General features: G+C 41.4%; 1 protein-coding gene across 5 annotated transcripts in view; it reads right to left on the minus strand.

The window, feature by feature from the left end:
- LOC140212137 (collagen and calcium-binding EGF domain-containing protein 1-like) overlaps positions 1-13,208 on the minus strand; it is a 210,105-nt gene that overhangs the window by 31,923 nt on the left and 164,974 nt on the right. For all 5 annotated transcript variants that reach the window (XM_072282739.1, XM_072282741.1, XM_072282743.1 and 2 more), the window contains 3 exons: positions 8,182-8,330; positions 6,720-6,755; positions 831-866 (listed from right to left, as the gene is read on the minus strand). In XM_072282739.1, the coding sequence (XP_072138840.1) occupies positions 831-866; positions 6,720-6,755; positions 8,182-8,330 (221 nt within the window). The remainder of the gene's footprint in view (positions 1-830; positions 867-6,719; positions 6,756-8,181; positions 8,331-13,208) is intronic.

Genomic DNA, 13,208 nt, shown 5'->3' on the forward strand with positions numbered 1-13,208 from the left:
AGAGTAGCTCCTTAGCAGCTAGCCAGCTAGTTTAAATAACATTAGCTATGCTATTGAACGAATGACACCTGTTAAACTCACCTCAACATGTCTTTTACAGTCTTAACCCACCATGGGCAATAGAAAAGTCACTGTTGCAAACAGTGCAGCGAGCAACACTGTCATTATTTTTGACCCCTATGAGGCAGGGGTACACTTTAGTGTAGTCTGGGGTGACGTACGTTTTATATTTTCTTTTTTTGGATCTCTCTCTCTCTCTCTCTCTCTCTCTCAAAAAAATTGATTTCCAGGACATTGTATATAATTTGCAGGCATCAGGGAGCCACTATGAATATGCGGGAGACTCCCAGAACTTCCAGGAGAGGTGGGATGGCTGAAGTACCCAGGACATCTTTAGGGAGCGGTGTCTTAGAAAGGCAGCGTCCATTAGTAAGGACCTCCAGCACCCAGGGCATGCCCTTTTCTCACTGTTACCATCAGGTAGGAGGTACAGAAGCCTGAAGGCACACACTCAGTGATTCAGGAACAGCTTCTTCCCCTCTGCCATCCGATTCCTAAATGGACATTGAAGCTCTGGACACTATCTCCTTTTTTTTGTAATATACAGTATTTCTGTTTTTGCATGTTTTTCTTTAATCTGTTCAATATACGTAATTGATTTACTTATTTATTATTATGTTTTATTTTATTTATTATTATTTTTTTTTCTCTGCTAGATTATGTATTGCATTGAACTGCTGCTGCTAAGTTAACAAATTTCACGTCACATGCTGGTGATAATAAACCTGATTCTGATTCTGATTATTTTAAGGCAAACTAGGTTATCTTACCGGTAGGCCTCGTGGTCCAGGAAGTCCCCGCTCACCCTGGGGAAAAAAAAACAGTAAAGTTTGTCAATTAAGGGCCAACTCTCAAGCCATCCATAAACAATTTCATCCTGCTCATGTTTGCCTCATGATCACTGAGAACAGAAATACATAATCTGTGCAATTCAGGTCATCCTGTTACAGGAAGGATGCGGAGTCCTTGTGAAGGGCACAGGAACGTTTTACCAGGATGCTGCCAAGATTAGAGGGGAGCTACAAGAAGAGGTTGGACAAACTTGAGATGTTTTCTCTGAAGTGTCAGACGCTGAGGGGATACCTGATAGAAGTTTATTAAAATGTGTGTGAAACAGGGTAAAAATGTCAAATGTGAGAGGGGGAAAGTTTAAAGGAGATATGCAGGGCAAGTTTTAGACAGAGTGGTAGGTGACTGGAACAGGCTCCTAGTGGTGGAAGCAGATATGAAAGTAGCATTTAGGAGGCTTTTAGATAGACCATAAGACATAGGAGCAGAATTTTAGGCCTCTTAGCCCATCGAGTATTCTCCACCATTCCATCATAGCTGATTTATTAACCCTCTGAACCCCATTCTCCTCCCTTTTCCTTGTAACCTTTGACACCCTTATTAATCAAGAACCTATCAACCTCTGCTTTAAATATACCCAATGACTTGGTTTCCACGGCCATCTGTGGCAATGAATTCCATGGATAGGCAACGGAGTATGCAGGGAATGGAGGGATATGAATCATGTATAGGTTGAAGAGATTGATCTTCCTTTGGTATCACGTTCAGCATAGACATAATGGGCCGAAGGGCCTGTCCTTGAATTATACTGTTCTACATTCTGTTTAGCTGTGCAATATCACTGAGGAACACATGCTGAATTGAAGATACTCCTTCCATGATAGCGTTTACATGTTCAAAAGGAAACATTTTTGTAGAAAAGACAACAAATTGACCCTAAAAGGGGGTTGTGACTGGAGTCAGCAATTTCAGCTTCACTAAGGAACTCAAGTTCCTGCGTAGTGGGTTAACTCCGAATAAAAATATCAACAAATATTGGTTGTAAAGGAACAATAAACTTTAACAAGCATCTCATATATTAAAAATCGGTGAAGCTAAAAATAAATTGGATATTTAGAGTTCATTTGGTAAGCAGGGTTACATTCAACACTTTGCATGGATGAATAATGACCTCCATAGCCTCCAGTCTGTTTAAATTCTCTATTGTTTGTTAAAGATAATTTAAGTTACTTTTTGAAGTACTTGGTATCAAGCATCTAGTTTTCATCTTGCTGGTTATCCAATGCCTGGAGTAAGCAAAGTTGTGAAGATAGGCTACTAACCTTTGAGACAAGAATGGTCAGAAGAGGTGGATGCTAAGATATGTGCTGGACGTGTTCAGGTGCAAGCTCTGGAAATGTGGTAAGGTGATTGAATTACTGGACAAGTAATCGAGAGTTCCACACTAAAGGTATATGTTCAATTTCTCTACTTTGAAGTTAGTTATTTTAATCTATCTTATTAATCATAAAGTGGGAATGGTTCAATAATGACCTTTAGGAAGAAAATATATTGTCCTTGCTTGGCCTACATAACCCCAGGTCCCCGATGACCACTCAAGAGATCTACAGCAACCAGGACATAGCAGCCTGCTTGATTTTCCTCTCGAACATGACCCTAAACATTAATTCCTTCCACCATAGGCGCACTGTGCCTGCAATGTGCATCAAAGAGCCAGAGTACGTCAGCACAGAAACAGGCCCTTTTGCCCATATAAGCCTTGTCAGCCTAGTTGTCTGCCTCCATCTACTAGCACCTGGACCATAGCCATCCATACCTTTCTCATCCATGTACCCATCCAAACTTCTCTTAAATGTTACAGTTGAAGCAGTATCCAATACTTTCACTGGCAGCTCATCCCACATTTTCTGAGTGAAGAAGCTCTCCCTCAGACTCACCATAAATATTTCACCTTTCACCCTAAACCTATGACCTCTAGTTCTGGTCTCATCCAGCCTGTGAGGAAATGGTTGGCAAGCATTCACCTGTTTGTACTCCACATAATTGTGTACACCTCCATAAGAATTCCCTCTTTCTCCTACACTCCAGTGAATAAAGTCCCAGCCTAAACAACTTTTCTCTATAACTCAGGCCAAGTCTCAGCACCATCCTTGTAAATTTTCTCTGAACTCGTTCAAGCTTATATCTTTCCTATAAAGTTCAAAGTAAGTTTTACTATCAGACTATATACAGTATATGTCACCATATACAACTTTGAGGTTCATTTTCCTGTGGGTATACTCAGCAAATCTATAACCAGATCAATGAAGATCAACTAGAGTGCAGAAGACGACGAACGGTACAAATGTAAATATAAATGCATAGCAATAAATAGCGAGAACATGAGATAATGAGATAAAGCAACTGTAAAGTGAAATCACTGGTTGTAGGAAGGTTTCAAAGATGGGGCATGTGAGTGTAGTTATCTCCTTTTACTCAAGAGCCTGATGGTTGAACGGTAGTAACTGTTCTCGAACCTGGTGGTGTGAGTCCTGGGGCTCTTGTACCTTCTGTCTGATGGCAGCCATGAGAAGAGAGCATGGCCTGGGTGGTGGGGATCTCTGATGATGGATGCTGCTTTCCTATGACAGCATTTCATGTAGATGTGCTCAATGGTTGGGAGGGCTTTACCCATGATGTATTGGGCTGAATCCACTACCTTTTGTAGGATTTCCCATTGAAAGGCATTGGTGTTTCCATACCAGACTGTGATAGAGCCAGTCATTACACTCTGTGCTACACATCTATAAAAGTTTGTCAAAGTTATAGATATCATGCCAAATCTCCACAGACTCCTAAGGAAGTAGAGATGCTGTCATTCTTTAGGTGACCAGAAGTGCACATAATTCTCCAAATTCAGCTTCACCAACATCTTATACAACTTCAACATAACATCTCAACTCCTGTACTCAGTGCCCTGATTTATGAAGGCCAATGTGCCAAAAGCTCTCTGTGACCTTGCCTACCTGTAATGCCATCTTCAAAATACATTTTCATAACCTAGTCCCCGAACTATATGTTCCAATACTATGAAGAATAAGAGCAGCAGGTACATGGGAACACCACCATATTCTGGGTTCCCTCCAGGTTGTACACCATCCTGAGGGAAATAAATTACTATTCCATCATTGCCTGAGTCTAAATTCCTGATCTCTATGCTGAATAACATAGTGGGAGCACCATCAGCAAGAGTGAAGCACCACCTTTTCAAAAACGATGAAAATATAGAGAGAGGTTGAGCAGAATAGGACTTTATTCACTGGAGCATAGGTTCTCCTATGAGGTTCATCTAGAGAGGTGACATAGAAGTGTATAAAGTCAAACTGAGTATACCTAGGCTGACTGCACATACTCTTATCCCCTGCTGCTTGTGGTATTAGAGGTTATGGTTCAGGACCTAAGGAAACAGCAGTTTGGAGATGGCACCACAGGCAGATAGGGTTGTAAAGAGAGATTTTGGCACATTGGCCTTCATAAATCAAAGCAACAAGTACAGGAGTTGGGATGTTATGTTGAAGTTGTATAAGACATTGGTAAGGACAAATCTGGACTATTGTGTGCAGTTCTGGTTGCCTTCCTACAGGACAGATGTCTATAAGGTTGAAAAGTAGAGTGAGAATTTACAAAGATGTTGCCAGGACATGAGGACCAGAGTTATAGGGAAACATTGAATAAGATAGGGGAATCAAGAACTACATAGATGGCACAGATTTAAAGTAAGAGGAGATAGTTTTAATAGAAACCTGAGGGGCATTTTTTTCACCCAGAGTGGTCCATTTCTTGAATGAGCTGCCAGAGGAGGTGGTTGAGGCAGGTACATTAACAACTTTTAAAAGACACTTGGAAAAGTAGATGGATAAGAAAAGTTCAGAGGATATGGGCCAAATGTGGGAAAGTCTAGCTTAGACGGACACCTTGGTCGGCATGGACTATTTGGACTCTATGACACATCAGGATGGTAAACAAAAATGCTGGTTTGGGCTCCATGCTGAAAAGAATAAATGAATAAAAGCAATGATTAACTCAGATGCCCTCTGAAACAGCCTAGCAAGTTATTCCAACTACCAAACCACGTTAATAGTTTGAAAGATTACTTTACTTACTCCCTTTTGGAATAGACAATGAATGCTGATCTTCCCTGTAATACCTACCTCCCATGAGTAGATAAAATATAACCCACCCTCTGCGTCAGCAGGTCCAGGGTGCAATCTCATATTTAGACTGCACAAGTATTGTTATTTTCCCAATAGTAAGCAGACATGATGCCTAATGAAACCTGAGACAACTTAAAAGAACAACATATTGAAACCAACACGCCCAGAACAGGAATGGCATTGAAACAGATGGAGATGAAGGTAAATCACATCAGCATGGCCAAATCTAATAACAAAGCCAATACAATACGAAGTTGCTAAACCAACCCAGCGCAATATAATACCCATAACTACACATTGCTCAAATGCCAGTCTTAAGCCCACACTGTTCTTGTGTAGGTGGCTGGGATCTAAATTTGTGATTGGAGCTGGGGCATTTAATCTAGGCTGCCAATGTGGCACTGATAATGATTTTTTGCCCTATAATTTAAGGTTTTCAGATGAGTCAGAGAAGCCTGCTTCCCAGTTTCTTGGCCAGCACTTCTACCCTAACCAACTTTGATCCTGTGAGTCTTGATGAAGGGTCTCAGCCCAAAATGTCAACTGTTTACTTCCCTGCATAAATGCCACCGGACTTGCTGAGAATCTCCAGCATTTTGTTTGTATTGCTCTGGATTGCTAGCACCTGTGGAATCTCTTGCATCTTGGTCCTATTGAGCTTTTAATATTTCATCAACTTTTACTGAATTGTCTACACCCAAGCACATCCCTGCTAAATAAAGGCATCCTCGTTTAGGAGCTGATTATTGACCCCCATCTATTAGTTAGGGTCCGATTCAATGAACATGGCTATCTATCTTATTTAGACAGAAGCCAAGAGAGGAACTTGGAGAGGGAGGGAGTGAAGAAAAACTGAATCACCTTGAAACACATCTTCAGAAGAAGCCACCAGCATGTCTGTGTAACCTGCTAAAACATTTGCATTCTAAGCACTTGCAATAATGCTTCAAATTTACTCTTGATTCAGTAGACTCATCAACCAAATCTTAAATGCCTTCTCCAATGAACAGCAATGAACCACATGGGGTTGCACGCTAATCCAGTAGTTTCGTAGCCACTATTAATGAGGCTAGCTTTTTCATTCCAGATTTATTTAGTTTATTGAATTTAAATTATACAGTTCTTATAATAGGTTTTGAACTTGGTCCCAGAGCATTTAGAACATAGAAGACGACAGCACAGTACAGGCCCTTTGACCCACTATGTTGTGTCAACCTTTTAACCTACTCTAAGGCCAATCTAACCCTTCCTTCCTACACAGCCCTCCATTTTTCTAGCATCCACGTGTCTAGTGAAGAGTTTCTTAAATGCCTCTGCCACAACTCCTGGCACTCACCACTCTGTGTGGAAAAATGTACTCTGACATTCGCCCTCAATACTTTCTTCCAATCACGTTGAAATTATGCCACCTCATTTTAACCATTTCTGCCTTGTGAGAAAGCTTCTGGGGAATGTCCACTCAATCTAAGCCTCTTACTTCTACAGAGTTCTGGGTTACTAGTAACTGGCCTTTTCTGAATGGTGCTTTACCGAGGTATGCTTAAGTATAATTTGGAGTGTTAATTAATCTGCAATATTCAACTCAGAAGCAAAGACTGTATACCCTGAAACAGGTCACAAAGAGGATTCTTCACAAAAAAAGTGTTGCTCAAGAGAAGTAACTGAACAATGCTGTACCTTTACTCCATTCTTTCCTGGTGTGCCAGGTGCACCCTAGAAATGAAACAGATATATTTAATGTGCATAATATTTATAATTGAGAGTATACATTGTAGAGGCAGGTTGCTACATTAATTGGTAAGGAAGACTGAGCAAAACGCCCCTGCGATCAGAGCTGCTGGAATACTGCACAACCTGGTGAGCGACAACATTTGCCAGGTGCCCAGTGGCTCAAGGGAAGTCAATGTGGGGGAAGTTGACATAGGCGAATGCTCAAATGCAGCTGTAGTTCCAACTCATTCAGCAGGCTCTCAGTTTCAAAAAACTCAATATTGAGAGGACGTGTGACAGAAATGTGTGCAGTATAAAGGAGGGGAGTCATGGAATGAAACAGCACGAAAACAGGCCCTTCAACCCAAATGGCCCATGCCAACCAAAAAACCATGCCCCTCCAACCTATTTGCATATATTCTTCTAAAGCTTTCCAATCCATGTACCCATCCAACTGGCTTTCAAACCTCATTATTGTACCTGCCTCAACCACTTCCTCTGGCAGTTCATTCCATCTACACACCACTATCTGCCCCTCAGATGCCTTTTCCTTCTCACCTTAAAATTATCCCCTCTAGTTCTTGATTACCCAACACTGGGGGGAGAAAAAAGGCACAGTGAATGTACTCTTGATATACTCTCATGATTTTATACACCATCTATAAAATCATCTCTCAGTCTCCTGTGCTCCAAGAAATAAAGTCTCAGCCTGTCCAACCTCTTTGTAACTCAGACCTTAAAGTCCTGGCAACATCTTTAGAATTATTTTGTGTACTCATTCCAGTTTAATAATATCTTTTAGTGTAAGTTAGTTTTCAAAAATGATATATTTTTAGTAAAACTCCAATAAGCTGCATGCACTGTTCAGAGTTCCCAATGGTCACAGATCTGGCTCAACAGCTAAGTGTAATTTTCCAGCTCACCGGGGTCCTAATTCCACACTCTGTTCCAGCTCACCAGGGGCCTGGTTCCCAGGCTGTCTTCCCCCTCATCGAGAACACACTTCCTGAGCTCCCTATCCACTCAGCAGGGCCCCAGCTCCTGCATTTTCTTCCCCCCTCATCATGACCTTAGATCCTGTGCTCCCTTTTAAGCTTACCTGGTCGGCTAGAAAATTAAAGGTAATATTTAAAAAAAGGTGAACTAAGATCATGTTTGGAAGTGGCACTAATATCTGGAAAGTATGACTGTCCACCACTGCCAAAGACTGAAGTAGGCTGCATTTTACTATATGCTTAAATATTTAAATAATACATTAATAAAAACCAGGAAAAGTAAATGACTCATCTTCACTCATGTTTAATTAAGCTCTATAACACTATTCAAATGACTGTGAAATTTGTGGTGGAAATTCAAGTCTTGGTTTTGAAGTGTCTTCCGAGATCAGTACCTTTGTCACGCAGTCCGGTGACACTCAGAATCTACTTACCACTGGACCTCGTCTTCCTCTCCTGATGGAGGACAGATCAGGAGTGGGACCCATGGGGCCCATGAAGCCTCTGGGCCCACGGGGACCAGGAGCTCCTGGTGCTCCCTCTGGTCCCATCATGCCTTGAGCTCCTGGACGTCCTGGAGAACCTGAAAACAGAAATTGAGAAAGGCAAGAAACAATTATTGAGCCCAATTCATCATCGTGTTTTGACCAAGATGCTTTTGTATAAGAACAGAAGGAAATAAGAGTAGAAATTGGCTACCAGGCATCACAAGCCTTCCCTGCCATTTAAAATGATCATGGCTGATCTACACTTGCCTTACCTCCTCTTCTGTGCTGGTTCGCCATTGCCCTCAATTCCTCAATCTTCCATTAATGTACATACCTTAATCTTAAACATTTCTAGTGATCAAGACTTCTAGAACCATCTGGGATAGAGAATTTGAAGTTCACCACCCTCTTTGAAAAGAAACCTCGATGCACCCCTGTGTTAAATGAACAGCTCCTTATCTTATCATTCAGTTTGCAAGATTATTACATCTCTCTTGTATTAACAATGACAAAAATCAAAGTATTATTATCAGTTTCATTTTTTTAATCTGTGGAAAAATTTACAAAACAGTTTACAATTTTTCTGACCTCTACTATAATTAAAGCTGTTTTAAAACAAGCCACACTCACATATTAACATACACTCAGTGTCCACTTTATTAGATACACCTTTACACCTGCTCAGAAATGCAAATATCTAATCAGCCAATCATGTGGCAGAAATGCAAGGAATAAAAGCATGCAGACATGGCCAAGAGGTTCACTTGTTCAGACCAAACACTAGACTGGGGAGGAAAAGTGATCTAAGTGACTTTGACCAATCGATAATTGTTGGTGCCAGATGGGGTGGTTGGAGTATCTCAGAAGCTGCGGATCTCCTGGGATTTTCATGCACAACAGTCTCTAGAGTTTACAGAGAATGGTGCGGAAAACAAAAAAAATCCAGTGAGTGGTAGTTCTGTGAGTGAAAATGCTTTGTTAATGAGAGAGATCAGAGGAGAATGGATAGCCAGGTTCAAGCTGACAAGAAGGTGCCGGTAACTCAAGTAACCATGCATCTCAACAGTGGTTTGCAGAAGAGCATCTCTGAACACACAACATGCTGAATCTAGAAATGGATGTGGTTCTACTTCTGTACCTAATAAAGTGGCCATTAAAGCTCACATTGTTTAAATGTAAAGCAATGCTGTGTAGCCAGAGTTGCACAGAACTGAGAGGCCAATCAATCCAATGTTTCCATGCTGGTGTTTATATTCCACCCGATTTGTTCCAGTACTCTGACATTCTTTCCTTTGGCAACACTGAAACTCAAAGTCAATCCACACCCACCCTGACATTTTATTGAGCTGTAGTATTCACTGTTACTGAAGCAATGAACTGCAGATCCTGGAATTCCGACACAGAATGCAGGGAGCACGAAGCAGGTCAAGCATCACTCTCCAATGATACTGTCTGACATGCGAGCGCTTTCAAAGTGTTCACAGTTAAATGATTTGGTTGAATTCTCATAAACAGTTTAGACAATATGCTTTGGAATTATCTATATAATATCTAGAGGAAACGTCGACCTGAATGCAACACTACCATGTTGTGTGGTGCAGTCTAAGGTCTTGCAAGGTCATATTTCACACATTCAGTTCTCAACATGCTTCACTCCACATCTTTAGTTCCTGTCATGAGATGCAACGTACTGTTACATAACACTGTGCATGCTCAGAGCCCCTCATGTTATGACATACCTTTTCGTCCTCCTACAAATCAATCAGCAGTTTGATTCTGTGTTCTATTTCAAACTCTGTATCGAATGAAAAAAAATGTTGATCACTGAAACATGATCTGGGAAGTCATTCGATCAAAAGGAATTCTATTTCTCCTCTTCACATAGTTTCATCGAGCCATAGCGAGAGACCGCATGGGAACAGGCCCCACGGCACACCAACTCCATACTGAGAGTTAGATACCCGTTTGCACCAATCCTACAGTAATCTCACTTCTTATTCTCTCACTTTCCCATAAATTCCCCACTGATCGTTCCCCCGCCTTCATACTAGGGTAAATTCCAGTAGCCAGTTAATCCACAAGATGGCTTGACACTGAGATGTGAGAGGAAACCCGAGTACTCAGTGTGGGGCAGGGGGGAAGGGGTGGGGTGGGGGACTCAGATGGTCACACAGACAGTACCAGAGGTCAGGATTGAAATGAGTTTCTGATGCTGTGAGGCAGCAGTTCTTCTGTCTGCCCAACATTGTGCCCCTTCTTGTCACTTCTCTTGTTCTCAAATCATCTTTGGATTACAGGCTGACTTGCTGCTTGTCTTCCCAATTATTTCTTGATCCTGTACATCAACTTGTAGTGACTTCTGTTTGAGGACTCTTAGGTTCCTCTGAACACCAACAGTTTTTTTAAAATTTAAACCAATACTCCACCTTATTATTTTCTCTGCCAAACTGGATGACTTTACATTTTTGCACCTTATATTCCACCTGCCATGTCCTTTCCAAATCATATAGTCTGTCTGTACGGTTCCCAAGCCTCTCTGCATCCTCCTCATTCTCCATTCAACATGAAGATTAGAACATACTTCAGCTTCTATACATGTATCTACCATAACTGTGAATCTGGAATTCATTGCCACAGGCATCTGTGGAGGATAAGGCATTGGGTATATGTAAAATGGAGGTCAATTGGTTCTTGATTCCTCTTGAAGATGTGCTTGATGGGGGGGAGTTGTTCCTGTGATGGGGTAGGCTGAGACTACAGCCCTCTGCAACTTCTTAGTGATCCTGTTGTGCATTGGTTCTATGGACATGTAGGGAAATAAAGAACCAGTAAACTTATAAATTCATATTGTTGTGGTATTTTGAATGAGATTGCAGCTGCTGTAATCTGGACCAATAAACAAATTGCTGGAGGAGCTCAGTGGGTGGTTTAGCACCTGAGAGAAAGGAATTGTTAACATTTTGCGTGGGATCTCTGCATCAGGGCTGTTTCTATTTTTGACATCTGATTTCGTAAGAGAGTGTATTAATTTTGCTTCTGAAATAAGAGCCTAGGAATTAACGTGGAACAAATTATTCTTGACCTTCTTCTCATTTCTCTGTTTGAACCAGAAATATTGGTGATCACACTGCTTTCTTAAAGGTACAAATTCCTTACACCAACAAAGGTGTTTTTTTCTCTTTGGGAGATGGCGTTTTCCTGATTCCATTACTTGCAAAACAGAAGATAGATAACACCAAGTTGACAACGAATCTCCTGATTGTTTAAGTTTGCATTGGATTGCAGCCACAAAAAAATCAGAAAGATTCAGGTTAGTCACGGAAGCATTCTTCAAAGGCACGTTGAAGGCACATTTTTGAAGAAATTGCTTTGACGGTATATCACATGAAGTGTAACTATTCAATGGTGTTTCCAAGTTACAACGTTAATGTGATAAACACATTCTCACTTACTGCAGAGTGATTCTTGCAAAATTCTCTTTCAAAACTCTTGACCCAAAGACACTGTGAAGAAGGTGTATACAAAAAGGTGCCAGAAGAAGGCCAGAAATATCATGAATCCCACCCACTCTGTTCATGGACCGTTTGTCCCACTCATATCAGGAAGAGCTTCAGTATTCAAGGACATCTCTTTAGAAGACAGATGAGAGAAGAGGGATTGGTGAATTTATGGAATTCATTACCACAGACAGCTGTGGAGGCCAAGTCACTGGGTATATTTAAAGCAGCTGTTCAAAGTTAAAAGTAAATTTATTATCAAAATATGTATATGTCACCATATACAACCCTGAGATTCATTTTCTTGTGGGCATACTCAACAAATTCAATAGCCATAATAGAATCAATGAAAGACCACGCCAACAGGGCGGACAGCCATTGTGTGAAAAAGACAACAAAAAGCAAATACAAAAAAAGTAGAAAATTATTAATATCTATCTATCTATCAATCAAGAACCTGAGATGAAAAGTCATTGAAGTTGAATCCATAGATTGTGGGAACATTTCAATGATGGGACAAATGAAGTTATCCCCTTTGGTTCAAGAGCCTGATGGTTGAGGAGTAATAACTGTTCCTGAACCAGGTGGTATGAATCCTACACCTCCTGTACCCATTTCCTGATGACAGCAGTGAGAAAAGAGCATGTCCGAGCTGGTGGGGATCCCAGATAATGGATGCTGCTTTCCTGCGACAGCACTCTTGTGTAGATGTGCTCAATGGTGGGGAGGGCTTTACCCACGATGAACCGGGCCAGATCCACTACTTTTTGAAGGATTTTCTATTCAAGGGCGTTAGTGTTTCCATACCAGGCTGTGATGCAGCCAGTCAATATACTCATCAGTGTAAAGTGAGTAAAGCAGAGGGCTAAGCACACAGCCTTGTGGTGCACCTGTGTTGATGGAGATTGTGGAGGAGATGATTTTGCCAATCTGAACTGAGCAGGCCAGGCAGCATCTATGGAAAAGAGTACAGTCAATATTTCGGGCTGAGACCCTTCAGCAGGATTTAGAGAAACTGATTAGATTAGATTAGATTAGATTATGAGGACACACAGTCCTCTTTTATTGTCATTTAGTAATGCATGCATTAAGAAATGATACAATGTTTTTCCAGAATGATGTCACAGAAACACATGACAAACCGACTTAAAAACTAACAAAAACCACATAATTATAACATATAGTTACAACAGTGCAAAGCAATACCGTAATTTGATAAGAACAGACCATGGCACGGTAAAAATCTCAAAGTCTCTCGAAAGTCCCATCATCTCACGCCGATGGTGAACCTCCAGCGCCGCCAACTTGCCGATGCAGCATACTGGAAGCATCCGACCACAGTCCGACTCCAAGTCCGTCCGAAAACTCCGAGCCTCCGACCAGCCCCCAACACCGAGCACCGAGCACCACCTCTTCCGAGCGCTTCGACCCCAACCCCGGCAACAGGCAACAGGCAAAGACAAGGATTTGGGGCCT

This window comes from Mobula birostris, chromosome 18 (assembly GCF_030028105.1).
Source record: "Mobula birostris isolate sMobBir1 chromosome 18, sMobBir1.hap1, whole genome shotgun sequence".
Lineage (NCBI taxonomy): Eukaryota > Metazoa > Chordata > Chondrichthyes > Myliobatiformes > Myliobatidae > Mobula > Mobula birostris.